The sequence below is a fragment of the Microcaecilia unicolor genome, chromosome 4 (assembly GCF_901765095.1).
Source record: "Microcaecilia unicolor chromosome 4, aMicUni1.1, whole genome shotgun sequence".
NCBI lineage: Eukaryota > Metazoa > Chordata > Amphibia > Gymnophiona > Siphonopidae > Microcaecilia > Microcaecilia unicolor.
The window spans coordinates 286,223,870-286,248,116 of NC_044034.1; the positions used below are offsets into that span (position 1 = coordinate 286,223,870).

The window sequence follows — 24,247 nt, forward strand, 5'->3', positions numbered from 1 at the left end:
TAGATAGATTCCTAAAGGACAAGTCCATAGACCGCTATTAAATGGACTTGGAAAAATTCCGCATTTTTAGGTATAACTTGTCTGGAATGTTTTTACGTTTGGGGAGCGTGCCAGGTGCCCTTGACCTGGATTGGCCACTGTCGGTGACAGGATGCTGGGCTAGATGGACCTTTGGTCTTTCCCAGTATGGCACTACTTATGTACTTATGTACTTATGTACTTATGCGGGTAACCAAATCCATGCAAGGCAGGCTTTTGAACCCACCATAGTACTGAGACAGTTATTACTGCATTCCTCAGTGATCTTCACTCTATATTGGATAAAGGTAATATTGAGCTTGTTGTTTCCCTGGACCTCTGCAGCTTTCAACCTGGTGAACCATTCCCTATTCTTATCCCTTCTTAAAAAAAATTGGGCTCTCTGGGACAGTACTTAGCTGGTTCTCATCTTTCTTACACAAGTGTTCTTATGTTGCTCACAGTGGATCTGATTCTTCCAAAAGTCACTATTTTTCATGTGGTATTCCCCAGGGTTTGGTTCTTTGTCCTTTGCTCTTCAGCATGTTTTTGTTAGCCCTCTTGTTGACCTCATTCAATCTTTCAATATTAAAGCATTTGTATATGTAGATGACATTCTCCTACTGTTTCCTACTTCCCCTCTCAACATTAATCTTTCTCCACTACAGAAGCACCTATCTTCCCTTGCATCTTGGCTTGCATCCCACAAACTTGTCCTAAATCCAGATAAGAAATCTAGCTGTTGGATCACTGGTACTTTGTGTCAGCCGGATATTCTTCCAATTCCCCTTGGTATCCCTACATCACAGAGTTCAAATATCTAGCTGTCTGGATTGATTCTCAGCTATCATTTAAGAAACAAGTTACTGATGTCATAAGGACATGTTTCGCTAGTCTACAAACTCTTCGTTACTTAAAACACATTTTTAGGACTTCCCTTCACTCCATTCTGCCTGTCAAGCATTTTTGCTTTCACGTCTAGATTATTGTAATTCTGTGTATGCTGGTCTGCCGGGTTCCCAAATTAAGCGCTTACAAACTTTACAGAACACTGCCACCAGGCTGTTGTGTAACGCCAAGAAATTCAATCACCCCACTCTTTATGCGTCTTCATTGGCTTCCTTTTTAGTATCAAATTTGGTTTGAAATACTCTAACACACCACAAGTCTTAATACTCAGGGGAACCTCCTTACCTGTCTTCTTTAACTATCCCTTATACCTCCACTCGGTTTTTACGTTCTCTGGATTCTAATTGATTGGTTCTTCCTAATCCCAAATTGGCGCATTTAGAATCTACCCATCACTTAGCTTTCTTTTTCCTCTCACCTAAGCTGTGGAATGATATTCCCCCTTCCATTTGTAATGACGCTTCCTTCCCCTGGTTTAAAACCTTGCTGAAGACTCATTTTTTCACCCTGGCCGTCTCTCTCAACAACTAAGGATTGTTTTTGTTTTGCTATTGACTCTGGAAATGATTGAATGTACGGATATACTGCATACAGCTGGAGAACAATTGTTGATTTGAATGATCTTGTTTGCTTGTATTCCTTTTCTTATATTTTATATGTTTTTAGGTTCTACACCACTTAGACCTGTTAGTCAGTACAAGCGGTATAGAAAGTTTTAATAGCATAAATAAACAAAAGAAATTGGTCAACTATGGTTAAAATAAGTAGGGGCAAAGAGACTTGGGCTCAATTTGTCTTTGTGTCAGTGACATTCATTTGAGATCCTGGACAAGTTACACAGTCTCCCAATGATTAAAGTAAGCTCTCTAGGGAAAAGATTCATTGCACTTGCATATAATAATTTGTGAAGCACCCATGATACTATATAAAACATTATACCAACAACAAGCATTAGAGAGAAATCCCAAGAGATTCACAGTGGGGGACACCCTCAAAGAGACAGCCCCTTACCCCTTCATTTTATAATGTTGTGCACCCAATTTTAAGCTTAGTGTGCAAAATTGTACACACAGGTTGTACAATACCTACAGAATCCTAAGCTTGAATTCCATATCTGCAGTTACACTAGGATTCCATAATGGCAATTATGTGTATAATTACAGATATAGAATTTGCACTCTGTATGCAGCATCTCAGCACCAAACGTTTGGTGACCTATAGAAAATTCCCCCCTAACCAACACCCCCCCTTAGTACAGAAAACATACAGGAAAACATCTGAGAATGAAAGGCAAGGGATGCCCACCAAGAATGAAACAGGGTGGCCCCTTGAAAAACTGTTTAAAAATAAGAGCGTAAAGCCATTAGAAAACCAATCTCCTGTCACCACTTCTTTCCTCACACCCAGAAGTGAGGACACCTCCCTGCTCACCTCTCTGTGTTTATGCAGCAAAAGAGCTGATACAATACCCACAGTCATCTGTGCAGAGCAGGAAACACTCCCTGAAAAAGGCAACACAAGTAAAGGTGAAAAATCTACACTAACTCTAAGCTCTCACATCTCCCCTTTAACACCATTATCACCCTCAACTTAGGTGTCTACATTCTCACATCTACAGCCAATGCTGTATCTTGGCACCTCAATAAAGATGCTAGAATAGGGCACGATTAGTGCCAATACTACAATGGCATTTAGGCACACCTAAGCCATTATAGAATACTAGCATAAAGCTGCTTTGACGTGCCCACTTATGCCAGGTCATGCCTAAGTGTGCCATGCAACATTCATAACCGACAGTATTATAATTTGCACTCATTATCAACATGCCCATGGCCTACCCATGCTCTGCCCATGTGTGGTTATACCACTTAAGAGCTACCTTACAGAATAGCTCCTAGTGCACATACATGTAAAACTGCAAATTACAGGTGCCTCTAGTGCACTTAAGTCTAGGCATCAATTTATAGAATTACCCTGCTAATCCTTAAACCAAGTCTTGACAAATATTCTTTGCCTCTAGGAGACAGCTCGAAAACTTACAGATCGATATTCAAAGTGATTTAACCAGTCTAAAACAGCTCCTGGCCGGTTAAATCACTTGTTCGGGGCTAGCTGGTTAGTGCAGCTGAAAATATCTGGTTAGCACCTATCTCAAAACTGGGGGCATTCCAGGGATAGAGGCAGCATTTAACTGGCTAAGATAACTGCAAAGATATGACCACATAAAAGTCAGTCCTATCTTTATGCGGTGTCCCATAGCCCGCTAAGTACTGAGTATCACACGGCATGGAATTTATGGGCATAACGCCAGTGGCGATCAGCAAAACATTTAGCGCTGCCGGCTGAATATTGGCCCCTTGGTGCTGGAAGATTAAAAAAAAAAACATTTTTCAAGCTCCACTCCATCCTCACAAAAGTTAAAGACTGGAGAAATAGGGGCAAGGAGAGATAATGACATGACTTTGGATTCCCTCCAAGGCCTCTCACAGCTCTTTTAGCTGGTTTACTAATTCTGTTTTTCCATTCTGTCATTATGTGTTGGCCCCTTGGTGCTGGAAGATTAAAAAAAAAACATTTTTCAAGCTCCACTCCATCCTCACAAAAGTTAAAGACTGGAGAAATAGGGGCAAGGAGAGATAATGACATGACTTTGGATTCCCTCCAAGGCCTCTCACAGCTCTTTTAGCTGGTTTACTAATTCTGTTTTTCCATTCTGTCATTATGTGGGAAAAAAATCATAGTAAATCAGTGTTCCCCCTTTCCCCAAGCATGCTATCAGAAGCATAAAGGCATCCCTTGACCCAGTGAAAGCAGCAACTGAGGAGATTGCCTCTTTCCTTTGCCTATCAATGTGGCCCAAGTCTCCGCCAATCTCTCCCCTCTATTGTGTTCACCAATTTCCCTTCCTCAACTCACCATTCTCATCTCTACTGGTCTCCATCTCTCTTGACCCCATACTTTTCTCCAACATTTTCACTCTGAACTCCTCACCACCAACCTTCATCAAGCCAATCAGCCCCTCTCCTGCTCCTACTGTTCTCCCCACCCTCCCACTAACACTTTCTACCTGCAGGCTGCACTGCTACTGTGGCCTCCAATAACTGTGCTGTTTGATTTGGCACCATGCGACTCTGTGTGAGTTTGAGCTGTACAATGTTTGAATGACCACGAGGAGGTCAAGCACCACATGGTTCATAGCCATGTGATCCTGGACCAAGAGGGCACAACTGTTTCGGCAGTTCCCTCTGCTGTTTGAGTTTAGGACTCCTCATCCCCTATATATAGATATCCCATCCTCTCCAAGTTCTAAGGAGGTAATTTCATAACAGTTTATTCACACAAATATGACATTATACATGTGCAAAAGGCCTCTTCTAAAATTACTTCACCCTTAGAAGTACACAACTTTAGAGTGGGTGTGTTCAGGGGAGGAGTTTAGGTGGATTACAAGCACAGTTATGACTTACATATGTATTTTATAATATACATGAATATGCAGGTACTTTATATATAATTTATGCCTGCTTGGGAGAAGATGTAAATGATGATGACCTCAATCAAGGCACTATTTCTGCAGGATTTGGTGACACATAGGCACTTTTTTGGTCATTCACACATAGGCCCTCCTCACCCTTTAAAACAGTAAAAATTCACTCCCCCCCCCCCAACCTCAAGCACTCCACATCCAACTTTTTGTCTGGTGAGGAAGCGCCCTCATACTCCTCAGGACTTCCAGCCTAATCAGAACCTGTTCTAAATTTGCTATCCTTCTTTATCTAATCTTTAATTATTGAACTGTATGCTCAAAGGGCAATATAACAACTTGTGAAATAAAGAAAAACATCTGCAAGAGTCAATCCGGGTATTTCCCTCATTTAAGTCTAGTTTTCTATTGAAAACTAGCCCTATAAGATTATTATGTCTGAGTATCCATATTCGCCTCATAAATTTTGAACAGTTCATCCAATGTCATTCAAATTTCTACCACAGATACAGAGCCGACACAAGGGTATTAGGTGCCCTAGGCAAACCGTTGGTCTTGTGCCACCCCCCCCCCCCCCACACTCCCATTTACCTTTCATGTTTCTAGGCCTCTGCTCCTAAATATTAAACAATTAAGCTCAACAACCATGAGCATCCCAACATATCCTTCTCAGAATGATCCTGATAACTAATGGGCCACTGTGATACCAGGATACAAATTATATCACAATGACAGGGTGGACTGAATTGCAGGAGGGGTGTTTAACAGGGTATTGAGTCAAACAGAATATTCTGCAGGAAACAGACTGTAATGTGGAATCTTTATGGATAGAAATTCCATGTTTCAAAGGAAAGGGAATAGCGATGGGGTGTACAAGCATCCATCTGGCCAGAATGATCAGATGATGAAATGTTAATAGAAATTAGGGAAGCAAACAAATTTGGCAACACAACAATAACAGATGATTTTCTTAGACATAGTTTTTGTTTGTCCTGGTCCTCTTGGAGAAGCTAGCAATTTCTAGTCATGGTAATTTTGTGCAATGATTTGTGCTTCATCCCAGATGATTCTCTAAGTCCCTAGGTCATTGTGCTTCGCCAAGTGGTTCGGGATCAACTCCTTCCTCTTTTGTCTTCTGTTAGCCAATGTATAACCACTATGTTTGTCCTGCCAGATGTATCTCTCTGGAACAATGTCACTAGGTGCTGCTGTGGCTACTTTATCTAGGATGGTTCCATTTTTGATATGGTCTTTTCATGCAACTCAGAAGATCCATCTGAGGCAGCATTTTGAAAAACATCTAAGCTCTGTGCCAACGTTTCTGTCCATTTCCAGGTTTCTATAGTAAACCAGGTGCTAAAAGAGCTGTGGAAGACCTTGTAGGGGAGCCCAAAATTCAGTCATTACGTCTCCTTGCCCCTATTTTGAATACATTGATAGCAGTAGGCACAATTATCAATATATACAATTCAATTTTCAGTATTTCCATGATGGTCTTGGATGACCATAATGGGCATAATTTCTGAAACACAGCTGAGTCTTGCCAAACATCTATCTCAGCATCTCTGTTCTTTGATATTGAGCTCCCTAAATAAGTGAAATTGTCCAAATTGTCTGACTGCTTCCAAAAATAATTGATATTTGCATGTGGGACTGTATGGACATTGTCTTTGTTGTGACAGTAATTCGAATGAAGCCGACCCAGACCACATGGAGACAAAAACTGTCTGCCATCTGTTATGTTTGTGTACAGTTCCACAAAAGTAGGTCTAATACACTTGTGAATTCACTTGTTCAGTACTACTGCGCTTGCTCCCCCCATCAGAGACGCCTTTTCACCACCTCCGTCAGGGCCTCCATGACAGCCGGTTCAAAGCCATTAGACTGTGGCCCTGATGCCGCATCAGTGCTGCCCCAGCACCAGCCTGCAGCGTCTGCTGGGCCCAATAGTCTGCATCATTCCCAATGCAACCAACCCCGAAGGTGAGAAATTTATGCTAGTCCTCAACCACCACAGCCAAGCGAATCCATGGTGATTCTGCCATATGCACTTCCACCTCCAGGCTGAATACAAACCTACAATTCCATCCCCAAACAACCAAGAACACTTCAACATCAAACTTACTGCACAAATAAAAATAAAACCACCGCTCCCAAAGAGGGGGACTGGTACTAAACAGGCGCTCCATCCTGCTACCATTGTCTCTGTAGCCTGAACTCCTCTTTCTCCTCATCAATTTTTTTTCACTTCCTCCCCTAAACCACAGTACATCAGCTGTAAGTTGGCTGGTAGGAAGTGTGTAGGAGGGAGATGGACCTGGACTCCTCCAGGTATCCTCTGCCACCAAAATGTGCAGTACACAAAAATACTGGTATGATGTCACAATGCTTCTTATAGGATAGAGTTCACAGCTCTTTACCCTCTGTCTCCATCTGCTGGCTGATAGACATAACCTATGTATTCTGGGCTGGTCAGGTGGGATGAAAATGACGCACTGATAAGGAAGGCAATGAGAGAATTTGAAAAAAGCTTGCTGTAGAAGCAAAAAAAAAAACTCATAATAAAAAAAAACATTTTCAGGTAAATAAGAAGCAGGAAACCTGTAAGGGAAAGGTACCTGAAGACTGGAGGGTGACCAACCTAATGCCAAATCTTTAAAAAAGGTTCCAGGGATGAAATGGTAGAAACTATTCTAAAGAACAAAATTACTGAACACATAGACATAACTTAATGGAACACAGCAGAATGGGAAAAACAGGTGGGATCCACACACCTTCCACAAGGAAAATCAAAAAGCAACAACGCGGTTGAAAGTATCAACTGACCAAGGCAAACCACAGAGTAAGAGTGTCTAAAAGTTTATTTGCCAAAGGTAAAATGACCCAAAACAAAGAACCCAACACAGACTGTGTTTTGGCTAAAAAGCCTTCCTCAGAGGTCTACAACTTAAAAATATAAATACGTACAGTGGTGGAAATAAGTATTTGATCCCTTGCTGATTTTGTAAGTTTGCCCACTGACAAAGACATGAGCAGCCCATAATTGAAGGGTAGGTTATTGGTAACAGTGAGAGATAGCACATCACAAATTAAATCCGGAAAATCACATTGTGGAAAGTATAAGCGAAAGTTAAGCGACTTCCTGTGTCATACGAGGCTAACGCAAATTCATGGATGACTTGGGAAATTTGGAAGCAGTGGCTAAAGAAGTTAGACACTAGAATGCAGGCACAAAAGCGTCAGATTTTGCTGCTTTGTGATAATTGTGCTGCACACAGGGATGATGTCAGGCTGCCTAACGTCAAAGTGGTCTTCCTGCCACCAAACCTCTCTGATCCAACCTATGGATCAGAGCATAATAGCCAATTTCAAACAACATTATCGGGCTCTTGTGCTACGTCATCTGAGCGTTATGGATGACCAGACTGGCAAAGATAAACGTGCTGTTGAACTGGCTCGTAATCTATCACTGTTGGATTCCCTACATATGCAGAAAGAAGCCTGGAATCATGTTACACAGGCAACCATTGTGAACTGCTACAAGCGGGCAAGCTTTGTTAAGGATGTGGAGAGGGACGAAACAGATGCAGCTGTTGCAAACACGTCAGATGAACAGGTTATTGACATCCCGGCCGGTGTTACTGAAGAGGAGTTTCATCGCTATGTAGCTGTTGATTACGATCTACAAACAGCTGACGACAGCACTGATGTTGAGATATGCGCCTACATGCAGGCAACAACGGCTGATGATGAAACAGAGGATGAAATGAGCAGCGAGGCACATGCTGACGAAATTCAACAACCTCCTCCTGCCACTTTTGTAAGAGCACTGGAGAGTCTCAACACCATGCGGGCCTATCTGGAGGCCACTGGATGTCAGTGCTATGACAGTTTTTACCGTCTGGCAGACGTAGTCTATGGAACTCACAGACCCAATAGTGTACAGAGGTCTATAACTGCTTACTTCAAGTAAGCCTAACATCAGTTAACGGAGACTGTATACTGTATGTATAATAATAAACAGTACTGTACACATGTTTATCAGATGTCAAGCTTCTTTGGGTCACAACGGTTAAGTGCGTGCATTTCTTTGGTCCCAGAACCTTGCACTTAAGCGGATTGCACTGTGTACACATATAAAATTAGTCATAACACATAAAAAAGACAAAATAAGGCACATACCATGATGGTTCAAACCAATCAACTTCATAGAGTCATAGAAACATGTAGAACAAAAAGAACTCTTGAAGTGATGCAGCTTCTTTAGTTTATAATTGTTTTTTTCCCTATCGCTGCCCACTTTTTTCATATCACTGCTGCACATATTTTAATGTAAAACAGCATTTTTAGATAGAAGACTGCTGCACATACTTCAATATTAAACAGCATTGTTATAATATTACTTTTACGCCAGGTTTCATCACTGTTGTTTTCACGTTGTTTCATTAATGCACAACAACGCTGCATTGCATTAGTATTTTATATTCATTTGCACAAGCTCATTTGGGTTGGGTACTTTCCTTTGTGTCAGTCTACCTTTGGCAAATAAACTTTTAGACACTCTTACTCTGTAGGTTGCCTTGGTCAATTAGTACATTCCCTCTTCCACCCGTGCTGCTGCTTAATGAAACAGAGCCAACATGGATTTAGCCAAGAGAAGTCTTACCTCAATCTGCTATATTTTTTGAAAGCTACAATATACCTAGATTTTCCGAAGGGTTTTAGTAAAATCCTTCTTTAGAGACCCCTTTGAAAATGAAAAAGTCATAGGACAGGAGGCAATGTCCTATTGTGGATTGATAATTGCTTAAAAGAAAACAGAGCGTATGATTCAATGGACAATTTTTCAATGAAGAAAGGTGAATAGATGAAAATTTAAGATGGGCAACTGCAAAATGATGCACCTAGGGAAGAATAGCCCGAATCATAGCTATATTATGCCATAGAGGTTTTAAACTCAGAAAAATATGTTTCTTGGGTGCTCCTCGGGGCATCTTCTCGTTCTTTCCCAAATGTAAGGATTTTTCCTGCAGCTATGCTTGATTTCCTGTTCTTGAGAATGCTATTTGTCTTCTGTGGCATCCTCGTATCTTATAACACTGTTTCTAGTTCCAGTACCTGGGGATGCAAGAGCTCCCACCAAGATCAGCATCACTCTAGGTCCCAAGTAATGATGCTTCTTAGTTGTTCATCATCCGAGCTGTCTTTTCCATGTTGTTTTTAATCACAGGATCCATTGTAGAAATCTTAACTTAGGCTTACTCAGTGTTTACTCTTTGACTGTGAACTTCGATCTGTGAGCAGGTAGTACATAAAGGTATTTCTTTATTCTCTCTTACTGAAACCTGGTTGAAAGATGGGGAATCCACTTATCTTGTTCAGAGCTGCCCCACTGGATTCTCATTCTTCTCCAACCAGGGGTTCCCTTTCAGAGACCTGGGGAGGAGGGGGATTGCAATTCTTTTTGCCTCTTAAACAGAGGCATTACTTTGTAAAATTTTTCTCCCCTTTACATAGTATGCTTTTTATTGTCTTTCTTCCTTATCTCTTAATCACTGGGTTGTTAGGCTCCTCATTAGGAGTCACCACCTGGGAAAACGATCTAGGCATCATTGTGGACATGTTAAAAAGTTTCTGTTCTGTGTGCAGCAGTGGCAGCCAACAAAGCAAATTAAAAAAAAATCCCCAAAAAGAGAGACTTTAAAATCAGGCTTGTTTATAGATTTAAAATGATTTTTTAAAATAAGCTTTTGACCCAGTGGTGAGCACATCAGGACCAGGCTTCAATCAGATTGGCATGGTGGGATTTTTAAGGTTTAAGAAGGGTTGCAGGAAATTCTTTTTCACAGAGAGGGTGGTTGATGCCTGGAATGCCCTCCTGAGGGAGGTGGTAGAGAAAAAAACAAATAAACCATGATGGAATTCAACAAGGCGTTGGATGAACACAGAGGATCTCTAATCAGAAAAATTAATGTTATAAAAAATCAAAACCTAAATGGTTGCATTTGTGTTTGCATGTCAAGTGGCACTTTAGAGGGCAACTCTGGCTGTGAAGAACTAAGGCTGCTGCTAGGCAAGCTTGTAAGGTCTGAGTCCCATATATGGCAGTCCAGTTTAGGATGGGCTGGCAAGGACAGTAATTTGTAACATGAGGATAGTGCCGGGCAGACTTTTACAGTCTGTGTCCCCCACTTGACAAGAAGGATTTGGATAGGCTGTAATGGGTTTCGATGGCAACTTCAGCAGCTGGAAACTAAGGACAAGGTGGGGTGGACTTCAACAGTCTATGTCCAAAGAGAGACAATGATCAAGTATTTTATATCACATTCATTGCTGGTTTAATCATGACTTGATAATGAGTGTGACTGTTGGTCAGACTGGATGGACCATTCAGGTCTTTATCTGCCATCATTTACTTTGTTACTATATCATGTTACCATGAGTGTGTACCCAATTCAACTGGAGGCTGAATGCGAATAAGGCTTGAGGAACTTTTGGCAAGAACACTCATTTTTCATAATTTTAGCTATGCTGGGTAGTTTGAGACTCTGGCTGTGCATTGGTTTATGGCATAGAAAAAGTGATTCAGTAATTGGAATTTACAGCTGTTCAGGGTTCTTTTGATTATGAATAATTTTTGGATGGTTTTAGTGATAGTTTTATTCGATAGCCATACATATGTATAAGTTATAGTCCCTCCCAGGCTTGTATTATTTTTTTAATGGTGGTGTTTTTTTAATGGTTGTCCATACTGATCAAGAAGGAGGATATGTTTTTAATCTAGGAGGCTGGTACTATATAGCTGTTTGATTTGTATTCAAAGCTTTGAGTACGACCCATATTATCCGTATGAAATCTGTTTAGTAGATGCTGGAATGATACAATGACTTGGTAAAGAGAGGTTGTTTGAAATTCACACAGGCTATTGCAATACACATTTAGAAGTGAATGTTTGAAGCTGGGGTGCTACTTTGAACACTCTTTAAACTAGTGACCATTTGTTGGTCTATATGTGTGTGGGGGGGGGGGGGTTTGTTTGGTGTTTTAGTTTAGATTTTTTTTATTTTGTTAATCTTTATTCTCTATATTGCTACCTGTGCCACAACTAGTTCATTTTTAGTGACCAGATGACCGGTGGTTTTGTAGTGAAGTGAGCCCTGATGCGGGTGGAATGCCAAAACATGTTGGGCTAAGAAGATATTAGCATGGAAAGAAATACTTGATACTGATCTGTTGCAACTGTATTTTTAACATTTTGAATGTTTGGATACAGATAGCGAATAAATTCTTCTTAGCATTTGGGGCTACTGATTTACGCTAGTTTTGCTTTGGGACTAAACGTTGTGCAGACTAATTTACCTCTTATTTTGGGTATCAAAGTGCTATGTATGGGCACTCCCTTATACTTTTACAGTATGCTTACACCTATTATTTCCTCTACACATGTGAGGCAATCTCCCAATGTAGGCCAATTGGCTTTTCCTCCTGTCTCTGTGCATTTATGTGAACTACTAATAGACAGACCTGTTTTTCCCACCTTGGCCCTCATTACTGGAATTCTCTTCCTCCAAGACAAGGTGGTCCCTTTAAAAGATCTATCTGTACACAGGTGCCTATGGTGAGCCCTAGAATTAAGACCCCAACCAGGACCACTATTCATATTTTTGATTTTGCTCACATCTTTTTCAGTAGTAGCTTGAGGTGGGTTAGATACACTAGGTATTTCCCTGTCCCTGAAGAGCTCACAATCTAATTTTGTACCTGAGGCAAAGGAGGGTTAAATGACTTATCCAAGATCACAAGGAACAGCAGTGCCATATCAACTAGGCACCCCTGGATCAAAGCCCAGGGCTCTAACCACCAGACTACTCCTCCATGCCAATCTGAGGTGGTGATGCCAACTCTTCCCTTTCTTCATCCCCTCTCTCTTATAACCTGCTATTGTTGAACTGTACTTCTTTTCTTGCTTTTACGTTGTTGCTCTATCTGTTTATACTCTCTACCTACTCCCATTCAGCTGAGCTCTCAGTGGATGTTATCTGGCCAAGATACACGGACAAAAGTTCCCTTTCTGTCCCAGTATGTTTCAAAACAGATTTCAGAAGTCACTGTTTTGCAATAGCTGCTACTGCCTCTCTCTTCCTGATTCAGGACTGAAGCCTGACTCTGGCCACCTGTTTCTTTAACATGTCTCCACCCTTCTTTGCCATCATCAGTTTAACTCTTCAGTTTGCAATACACTGTCAGTGCTTGATCTATACATTTTCTTGTCACACACTTTAAGGAAAAAAAAAAACTACATACAGCCGAGTAAAGACAGTGAACAATTCTGATGAAGTATCCACAAATCCCATCGCCCCAAAATACTCCAAGGTTATATTTTTACCACTCAGAGCATGAATACTCAGCCGGTTTGCGACATCTTGCTCATGATCCTGTAGCTTCTCACACATCTCAGGCTTCGGTTCCCAATCACTCTCTGCCTCAGGAAGGTGTGATCTGGAAGAGAGTTAGAAAAAAAAAAAAGAAAGACAAGAAAACCTCAAAATTGGCACGTTCTTTCATTTAATCCCAACTTTAAATCTTCTCTGATATGGCCTGCTATCTCAACTCAAAGCCTCTTGGTTTGTTGTATGTCTGTCTTAACTGGTATAAATCATCACATCTAAATGAAGCGCGGATCCCCCTTATTATATTTATTTATGGTACATTTATACCCCACATTTTCCCACTAGTGAGAGCTCAATGTGGCTTACAATATTACAAAAGGTTACAATGCATGGAGGGTAACGATACAAAAGTCAGAAGGACGGGAAAGGACATAAGGATAGTACACGTTGGCTAAACGGGTATAGGCAATGTGAGGAAGGGGGAGACTGAGCATTATTTAGGGGAATTGGCTTTCTCGAACAAAAATCTTTTTAAGGATTTCTTGAATAGCTGGTGGTCGTCAATCATTTTATATAACAGCATGCATAAATTCTAGGAGTGCTCCTAACCCTCCCATGGATGCACCCCTTTTTGGAGCAACATGTAAAATTTACGCATGGATCCATGCAACTAAGACTGCACACATAAATTTCAATTAAGACCAATTAGTGCTAATTGATTAGCACCAGATTATCAGTGCTAATTGGCTCATTATTCAATTAAATTGCTCATGCAAATTGGTTATGCATGCAATTTTAAGCGCCATTTACAGAATTTCGGGGTATACCTGCAAGAGAGCAGGCATAGATGTTAATGCATAATTTATGCACATACCCACATATTCTCAAAACTAGGCCTGTAAATTGCAACTCTGCCCTAACTGCCTTGCTAAGCACAACTACTATACTTTTAAGCATGACTTAATTTCGTAAGAGCCTTTTAACACATGAAAATGGTTTACAAAATTAACCTCATTATGCACAGCTAATAGCATATCTTGAAGATATTTCACACTGTGATCACTTGACTGCTGAATATATGCCTTACCAAAGAACATAAAAACCTACAGCCCAATACTCAGAAAGATACACATTTAGTGGTAGCTTCTAAATATACAAACCCTGTATTCGTGAATTTTCAGCATCAGTGAAAATTCTTACAGATCACCCTAATACTATCTGTATAGTGCCAAGGCAGAGGATGAGCAAACTGCCTCTGTCTACAAACAGCAGCGATATTCAGATATTAACAGTACAGTCATATGAATAAATTTAGGCCAGCAAAACAAGCTCTGGGAGGCTGAAGAGTATCTAGATCCCAGAAACAATATATGCACATAAAGAGGATTCGGAGTGGTGGGGAGGGAGGAATGTAAGGAGATGGGAAAGTGGGGGGGGGGGGGGGGGGGGGGGGGGGGAGATTCTGTTTAAGGGATACGATTGGTTACTATTCACTGATGGTTGATCCTCCGTTTTTGGTCTTTTTGTTTTATTTGTTAATGTTTTGCTGAGGCGCTTCTGACTTTATGTATTCCATTTAATTTTTCCTGCAATAAAAATTTATTGTTACAAAAAAAAATAAAGTAGGCCAGCAATAGGGGTGGTCTTAAATTTAATCTGTACAGTGGCAATGTTTGCTACTGTATACTAGAGGCCAATCCAAATTTTGGTTTTGGCTCCAAAACTGGCCCAAAATTCAAATTCTGTCTAGTTTTAGTTTTGGACAAAAATACTGGTGCAGTTTTGGCTGAAACCAAAACTACCCCTCCCCCTGAACATAAGCTGTCCCCACTCCCTACTTCACCCCCCAAACAAAAGTGGTCCCACTCTGCCTCCCCCCACCATGAACAGAAGTGGGCTCCATTACCAACCCTAAACAAAACTGGTCATTCACAGATAAACCCCCCCCCCCCCCCCCCCAGGTCTACCTTGCAAACTTCTGCTGGTCTAGTGGCCCGGTCGGGACATGAACGATCCCTATTCACTCCTGCCCATGCCAGCTCACCAGTCAAAATGGCTGCAGCAACTTCCCACAGAATTCTATTCTTCTATGACATCCCTTCTTTAGGCATAACAGTTTATCTCTTTCCATCCAATTGCTTCCCCTAATGAATGCCAAGCCCAACCACCACCTCCTCTCCACAACTATTCTCATCTCTACCAGCACCCTCTATTACTGGCAGCACCTTTTTCCTAAGATAGCAGGAATCAACAGCTCCTCCAGAGAAATTCTTGTAGAAAAATTCATTAGAGCATCATTTGTAATGTACTCCTGAAACAAGAAAATTCAGAAAGCGTATGATTAGAATTTGTCCAGATTTCAGCTGTAAAAAGTGATTCTGCCCCTCTGTCAGCTTAGTGATACAATTTCAAAAAGCCACCCACTGCCATCTTAGCCAGCTTTATCATCGCTGGCTACATTTAAGTGCACTTTATGCAGCAAGCTAGTCAGCTAGGTTATAGATGAAAACTGTTCTTTGTGTAACTGGCTAGATTCAGACCAGCTGCACAGGGATAACTGTGTATCTTAACTAGTTTATGTTGAAGTTCTAGCACTAGCCAGATAAACATCACCCCAACCGAAAGAGAATGAATGCTGGGCTTGACGGACCCTTGTTCTGACCAAGCATGACACATATTGTCTTTCTCTCTCTTGCACACACACATTGCGGAGGTAATACAGCATATTTTTGCTATTAGTGGGGTGTGTAGTAGTTATATGTTTCTGGGTATGTGATGTTTTTATGAACATTTATTGTGATCCACCTAGGTATAGGCAGAATATAAATGTAAAACAAATTAAATACATAATAATAAACTGTGGTAGATAAAGAGCAAAATCATCCATCTAGCATGCCCAGTTGAAATTCTTCCATTTTTTTGTGCTTCATTGACATGTTGGTATATAAACTACATATGCAATCCTAAACCAAGCCAACCCCCATTCCTGCCTCATGTCTTTTACTGGAGCTCTCCTACTACTCCCTTCCATATTGGGCCAAGAATGTCCAAAATCTTAATAAATGTTAGGGAAATTCTGAAGGCTAAACTCAATGGTGGAAACACCTCCAAGACCATCAACACCTGGCCCATATCTGTCATTGATACAGTGCAGGAATTGTAAATTTGACTAAAGCGGAGCTACAAATTTTGGATCAAAAAATATGAAAAATCATATCCCTCATTCCTCCTCTGCACCCCCACAGCGATATTGGCAGGCTTTATATTCCTTGTAGCATAAGTCAAAGAGGACTGCTACAAGAGCCACAAACAGTGGAAGAGGAGACATGAGGCCTGACTGTCTACATTAGCAATAGTGAAGAGAATTCACTAAAACTAGTAAATCAACAAGGTTTACTTAAAACCAAAGAAATCAAGCAGGCCTACAGACAAGAACAAGTATGAACCCGAAGAGAAAACTGGCACAATAAACCACTCCATGGTCAGTGTAAAAGACACCGAGGGAAAAGTTAAAGAAACCTTGAAGAAAGAAACTAAATGACAGCTCAGCATCTCTCTCTCTCCTCCCTCCTCCCCTCTATGTGCACCACCTTTCTTTGTTCCATCCTCTATAAAAAATGTCACCTATACATACAATATGCAACAGTCTCTGCTCTCTCTTTCTCTGCCCTCTCTCCACCCATCTGCCCTCTCCCCCTTCCAATTTCATCCAATCTCTACCCTCTCCTTCTCTGCACGCTCTCTCCCTTCCATCTACTTCTGCCCTCTCTTCCCCTGAAGTTTAAAAAAAAGGAGGGCTCAGTTGTTAGCATGAGTGGAGCAGGCAAACAGCTGCAGTCTGGACTTCCCTGGGCCAAGTACTCCATGCTGAGTGGCCCGTGGGTGAAGAAAGGCTGCAGAAACCAGTATCAAGGCAGCCACAGGATGGTGACTCTAGGAGCTGCATCACCAGCATCGCACAGCCCGCCCAATGTGAGGCCTTGAGCATCTACGCATGCTGAGGGTGAGCCGGCTTCCACCCCCACTAAACCTCCTGTTTTGGAGAGGACGGAAACCGGCAGACCTTGAGCATGCACAGATGCTCAAGGCCCCAAACTGGACCGGCCATACAACATTGGTGAAGCAGCTCGTAGAGTCACCACCCCATGGGAGTGAGGTGAAACCACAGGCTTCACAGGGAGAGAGGAAGGGTAGCCTATGGCTGGCCCTGCTAGACTCAGAAAACAGGTAGTTACATCAGAGCTTGATAAAACTTCCTCTGTCTGGGTCCAGAAGAGCCAGCCTTCTGCCTGTCGCTGACACCAGCGTTAATCACTATTAAATATTTTAGCGGTCATTAAAAATGTAATGCATTAATTGCATTAAATCTGCAGCCCTAATCTTTAAACATTCAGTAGCCTCATAAAGGGATTACCTGTACCCAACAACATTGTAGGACGAATACACTGCTCTCTTTGTGTACTCTGACACACAAGGACAATAATTTATTTAAACTCATTTAGAATCCACCCACCACACATTCTAAGCATAGTAACTAATCAAAATACTGGAAATTACCTTGAGAGAAAATGGCTGTGCAAAGTCTACCCGAACACATCCAAACTGCCATATCAGCATCCGAAGAATAGTGAGGAGTATGGTCCCAACAGAGGTCGTGAAGCGCTGTCCAAAACATAACACACAACTCAAACTCAACATTACATTCCAATGGTACAAATTCACTGATAGAGACTTTCAAACCCTAAGTCTGGCTAGTTTGGGCAGAGAGGTGCAAAACGTTTCACCTATAGAACTGGACAATATAGGACTGGATAACTAATATCCTCTAGATGACTTAGAAAACTTATAAGACATATAAACGCTGTTACCTACATGAAAAGATGAAAATGTGGACTAGCACAGAGAAATTAAAACCTATCATTTCTGGGACAAGACAGGGCTATGGAGTATCATACAGATACTGAACCTGTCGCTGCTGGGGCATGATGAGATGTGAAGGGTCAAGTTTCACCTGTGAATGAATTAATTTAACTGTACAATGCCTCTCTATCTTAATACCATCCATTTCTCCTCAGACATGGCACTATAATTGCATCAGTGCTTACCGTACAGGGAGGATCGGGAACAGAGTCATAGGAGAGCCCCACAGGTACTATCAGCACATCAGGAATGGCTCCATTTTGCAATGCGTCAAGTACCGATTCCAAACACTGCCTGCTCTCAGAGGAAAGGTGCCAGGTCCCAGTGAATGGCTTCATCAGGAAAATCAGCAAGTGATGACCCCTGCCCAGCAGCTGCTCCACATACTGTAAACCAGGCAGGACACAGTATGGTACAGGTAGATTGAGAAGAAGAAAAAATAAAGAAAAGCAGAGAGAGAGAGAGAGAGAGAGAGAAAACAGATGAGAGGATATCGGGGGTGGGGGGAGAATAAAGGGAGAGAAAGAAAAACAGTTAAAGAAAAGAGAAAAAGGGTCATTGATGGGGGAAAGAAAAGAGGGAGGGGAATGGGAGAAGAGTATATAAATGGTGTATCAAAAGTATAGGACCAAAATTATTGAGCTTTTTTTCTATTAAGACAAAATGAGAAAAACCCTTTACTACACAGTCTAAAATCAGGAAGCCATTGTGAAAGTTAGTGATACTGAATTAACTTTTGGTGAGATACTGTGCCCAAAATGTGTAGCTACCATTCCGATCTCTTTTGTACCTCCCCCCACCCCCCCCCGTACAGAGTACAAAAGTACATAAGTATTGCCATACTGGGAAAGATCAAAGGTCCATCAAGCCCAGCATTCTGTTTCCAACAGTGGCCAATCCACGACACAATATATCTGGCAAGATCCAAAAAAAACTACAAAACATTTTATACTGCTTACCCCAGAAATAGTGGATTTTCCCCAATTCCATTCAATAACAGTCTATGGACTTTTCCTTTAGGAAGCTGTCCAAACCTTTTTTAAACTCCGCTAAGCTAACCGCCTTTACCACATTCTCTGGCAACGAATTCCAGAGTTTAATTACACGTTGAGTGAAGAAATCTTTTCTCCGATCCGTTTTAAATTTACTACATTGTAGCTTCATTGCATGCCCCCTCTAGTCCTAGTATTTTTGGAAAGCGTAAACAGATGCTTCACATCTACCCGTTCAACTCCACTCATTATTTTATAGACCTCTATCATAATATCTCCCCTCAGCCGCCTTTTCTCCAAGCTGAAGAGCCCTAGCCACTTTAGCCTTTCCTCATAGGGAAGTCGTCCCATCCCCTGTATCATTTTTGTCGCCCTTCTCTGCACCTTTTCTAATTCCACCATATCTTTTTTGAGATGCGGCGACCAGAATTGAACACAATATTCGAGGTGCGGTCGCACCATGGAGCAATACAAAGGCATTATAACATCCTCATTTTTGTTTTCCATTCCTTTCCTAATAATACCTAACATTCTATTTGCTTTCTTGGCCGTAGCAGCACACTGAGGGAAGGTTTCAACATATCATCGATGATGACACCTAGATCCCTTTCTTGGTTCGTGACTCCTATCGTGGAACCTTGCATGGCATAGCTATAATTCGGGTTCCTCTTTCCCACATGCATCACTTTGCACTTGCTCACATTAAACGTCATCTGCCATTTAGACGCACAGTCTCGTAAGATCCTCTTGTAATATTTCACAATCCTCCCACGATTTTAACGACTTTGAATAACTTTGTGTCATCAGCAAATTTAATCACCTCACTAATTACTCCCATCTCTAGGTCATTTATAAGTATGTTAAAAAGCAGCGGTCCCAGCACAGACCCCTGGGGAACCCCACTAACTACCCTTCTCCATTGAGAATACTGACCATTTAACCCTACTCTCTGTTTTCTATCTTTTAACCAGTTTTTAATCCACAATAGAACACTACCTCCTATCCCATGACTCTCCAATTTCCTCTGGAGTCTTTCATGAGGTACTTTGTCAAACGCCTTCTGAAAATCCAGATACACAATATCAACCGGCTCACCTTTATCCACATGTTTGTTCACCCCTTCAAAGAAATGTAGTAGATTGGTGAGGCAAGATTTCCCTTCACTAAATAAATGTTGACTTTGTCTCATTAATCCATGCTTTTGAATATGCTCTGTAATTTTGTTCTCTTTAAATAGTCTCTACCATTTTGCCTGGCACAGACATCAGACTCACAGGTCTATAATTTCCCGGATCTCCTCTGGAACCTTTTTTTAAAAATCGGCGTTACATTGGCCAACCTCCAATCTTCCGGTACCACGCTCAATTTTAAGGATAAATTACATATTTCTAACAATAGCTCTACAAGCTTATTTTTCAGTTCTAGCAGTACTCTGGGATGAATACTCTCCGGTCCAGGAGATTTGCTACTCTTCAGTTTGTAGAACTGCCCCATTACATCCTCCAGGTTTACAGAGAATTCATTAAGTTTCTCCGATTCATCAGCTTCAAATACCATTTCCAAAACCGGTATCACACCCAAATCTTCCTTGGTGAAGACCGAAGCAAAGAATTCATTTAATCTCTCCGCTACGGCTTTGTCTTCCCTGATCGCCCCTTTTACTCCTCGGTCATCTACCGTTCCAACTGATTCTTTTGTCGGCTTCCTGCTTTTAATATACCTAAAAAATTTTTTACTATGTGTTTTTGCCTCCAACGCAATCTTTTTTTCAAAGTCCCTCTTAGCCTTCCTTATCAGCGCTTTGCATTTGACTTGACATTCCTTATGCTGTTTCTTATTATTTTCAGTCGGTTCCTTCTTCCATTTTCTGAAGGATTTTCTTTTAGTTCTAATAGCTTTCTTCACCTACCTTTTTAACCACGACGGTTGTCGTTTGGTCTTCCATCCTCCTTTTTTAATACACGGAATGTATTTGGCCTGGGCTTGCTACTACTTGATATTGGCTACTTGGCCTTGCTACTTCCTCACCGCAACCCAGCTCTTTGCAAGCTTGGCCGTGTGGTGCTGGAAGTTCATCTTGGTCTTGTGAGTCTTGAAACTGCAAGACCAACCTAAACTTCCAGCACCATATGGCTCAAGTTTACAGAGAGCTGAGTCATGGTGGGGAAGCAGGAATCCCACTGTAATCATCATAAGAATTACCAAGCTTCCAAAGGCCAAAAAAAAGTACTTGGTGGGCTGGATTCTGGCCTGTGGGCCATAGGTTGGACAAGCCTGCTGTAGCTGAACATATCAATGGCCACCCAAACAATCCTACAATTCACTGCATAACAGAAGGCAGCCCATGACAGCTGCCTCTAAATCAGAAGACAGTGTTATGATCCTATTCCCCATATAGCCAATCAGTGGAGACTACAAAAAGCAAATCTTTCACTGTGGGTCTGGGTTTCAAGAGCTGCACTAAAGCACAGAAAACACTTCTGAAAACATGGTTTTAATTTGTTTAGTGTCTCAGCTTGGTGAAACATGCACATGCATATGGTGAAATAAGTGGCACAGAAACAATCATAGCCTGTATATCAACAAAAGATGGGGCTGCTCTGAAGGCTGTGTGGCATTCATGCGTTTTTTATCAGGAAAAGCCCTGCTGAATGCTCTAAAGTTTGATTTAAAAAAGGGTAATCTGCTGAGATGGCAGCAAGACAAGGGAGGAAAGCTGCTGTCCTCTATCAACAATAGAAGGGTTCCTACTCACCGAGGCAAAAACTGCCTTAGAAAGCAATGGGAACTCGGGATTGTCTTGACATTCTCTTCTGAAAGGAAAGAACAGGGCTCCGAAACGCTTTAATACAGACCTACAGAAGAGGAGGCATAAGAAAAGTATCAGAGAAAATTCCACCTAGATGCTTCAATACAACCTTAAAAAAGAGACACACATATCTATCGAGCAAAATGGTATAAAAAGACAGAGAGAACAGAAAAAAATAGAGTAAGGCATGAAAAAAAAAAAGAGCAAGCAACAGAAATCCGATAACTAATGGCAGGAAGCAGAAAAACACAAGCCAGATAGCAAGAAAGAACAACAGAAAAAAAGCACTCAAGAGTGAGGCAGGCAGAGGGTGCAAAAGAAGGTAAAGGTATTTGGAAAAGTGTTAGTGAGAGAGATACACAAGCTTTTAGAGAAGCAATAGAAAATGGACAAACAGAAAGAGATGATGTCCTGTGTCAAAATGAAGTATAGCAGACACTACAACAACGAGGGCACAAGCAAAGCAGAGAAAGGCACCAAAGGAAGAAGAGGGTATACAAGCAAGAGAGAGAAGCAAAGAAGGAGGCAAAGAGAAGGAAGTAGTACAAAAACAAGGGATACAAGGAGCAAAAGAGAAGGACATGCATAAGTAAGGAAGAGTGACAAGTCACATTCAGCCCAATATTTAGAAGCAATTATTCAGGAAGTAGATACTATTACCTGGATAAGTGCCACACTCACATTTTCAGCAGTATTATCCAGTAGGGATGGGCTGTCATTTGAAACAAATGTTGTCTGCCAATAAGGACAGGAACTATGAACATACAGCATGCACTCTCCTACAAGAATGCCCACTATCTGCACCATGTGTATGTTCTTTCCCAATAGACTGCATATGCACGATGGTTATACATCAACGTACAAAGAGCATGCTTAGTGACATTTGTTTCCAAATGAAAGAAAAAAAAAAACCATACAAAAATAAAACTTTCTAAGTGCCCATCCCTAATATCCAGATAATGCTGCTGAAAATCTCTGCAGACTATTCCCAGTGCTATACAGATAGCACTAGGGTGGTCTAGAAACCCCTTCAATATTGAGCTCTGCTATCGGGATAGATAACTTGGGACAGCAAACAGACATTCTAAAGTTATCTGGATGGTTACTCAGATAATAGTGCTGAAGATCAATGTTATTTGGGTACCTCCCAGCAATACTTGCTATATTTGCATACTGGAGCTGAATATCTGGGTATAAGTTAACCACAGAAGCTGGAATTTCAAACACCAACTGCTGCAGATGAATATCAGGCCATATATATTTATTTAAATCCTGTATGTTCTAAGACACCCTACCTGAGGCCTGGGGAGCTCACCTCTGCTCCCCAAACAACACGGGGCATCTGGAAGCCACAAGAAATTAGCAGAATGGGAAGCAGTAAACCATCCATCTGAGACATGCGAGTTGAAAGGAAGACAACTGGCATCTGAGGATTCTGCAAGTGTCAGAACTTTGTTTTACCAACAGAAATAATCTCTTTGAAAGATATACATTACTACTACTACTATTTAGCATTTCTATAGCGCTACAAGGCATACGCAGCGCTGCACAAACATAGAAGAAAGACAGTCCCTGCTCAAAGAGCTTACAATCTAATAGACAAAAAATAAATAAAGTAAGCAAATCAAATCAATTAATGTGAACGGGAAGGAAGAGAGGAGGGTAGGTGGAGGCGAGTGGTTACAAGTGGTTACGAGTCAAAAGCAATGTTAAAGAGGTGGGCTTTCAGTCTAGATTTAAAGGTAGCCAAGGATGTTATCTGCAGACCCATAATCCAGAAGATTATAGTAGTAAGATTAGTCTGTTATTAAGATGGACATGGGGAAAGCCACTGCTTGCCCTGGGATTGGTAACATGGAATGTTGCTACTAATTGGGTTTCTGCCAGGTACTTGTGACTTGAATTGGCACTGCTGGAAACAGGATACTGGGCTAGATGGACCACTGGTCTGACCCTGTATGGCTATTCTTATGTTCTTAACACATAAGGGTGAAACCAGACATTGGTCCAAAATGCCAGATTCAATGACACCTATCAAAATGTATGAAGTTAGTCCAATAAAAAGGTGTATCTTATTTTCTTTTTTTTTTCTTTTATGTCTATTTCTCATATTTCAAATAGATTAACACAACAACTACACTAGCAATCACACAACACATAAATGAAAATGGGACGTTACTGCAAGGTTAGATCTGTGACACTACTCCGATGGTGCAAGCAGTAAAACAGAAGTAAGACTACCATAGGATTAGACTTGATAACATAAATCTTTGTAACTACTGTACACGACACCAACTATAGGGCAATAAGGTAGCAATCACATTCCCATTAATCCCATGCTGTAAAGTTCAAGGAGACTAATCACATAATGTAGTAGAATTAGAAAGTTTTTTAATCTTCTGAATACATAGTAGATGACGGCAGAAAAAGACCTGCACGGTCCATCCAGTCTGCCCAACAAGATAAACTCATGTGTATACCTTACCTTGATTTGTACCTGTCTTTTTCAGGGCACAGACCGTATAAGTCTGCCCAGCACTATCCCCTCCTCCCAACCACCAGCCCTGCCTCCCACCACCGGCTCTGGCACGGACCGTATAAGTCTGCCCAGCACTATCCCCGCCTCCCATCCACCAGCCCCGTCTCCCACCACCGGCTCTGGCACAGACCGTATAAGTCTGCCCAGCACTATCCCCGCCTCCAAACCACCATTCCCGCCTCCCAC

The 24,247-nt window shown here is 41.4% G+C and overlaps 1 protein-coding gene across 1 annotated transcript in view; it reads right to left on the reverse strand.

Annotated features, from left to right (window-relative positions):
* GPAT2 (glycerol-3-phosphate acyltransferase 2, mitochondrial) overlaps positions 1–24,247 on the reverse strand; it is a 122,805-nt gene that overhangs the window by 37,970 nt on the left and 60,588 nt on the right. The window contains exons 8-14 of the mRNA XM_030199593.1: positions 22,818–22,957; positions 21,469–21,568; positions 17,907–18,107; positions 17,359–17,463; positions 15,027–15,112; positions 12,798–12,910; positions 2,359–2,429 (exon numbers count right to left, since the gene is read on the reverse strand). Of these exons, the coding sequence (XP_030055453.1) occupies positions 2,359–2,429; positions 12,798–12,910; positions 15,027–15,112; positions 17,359–17,463; positions 17,907–18,107; positions 21,469–21,568; positions 22,818–22,957 (816 nt within the window). The remainder of the gene's footprint in view (positions 1–2,358; positions 2,430–12,797; positions 12,911–15,026; positions 15,113–17,358; positions 17,464–17,906; positions 18,108–21,468; positions 21,569–22,817; positions 22,958–24,247) is intronic.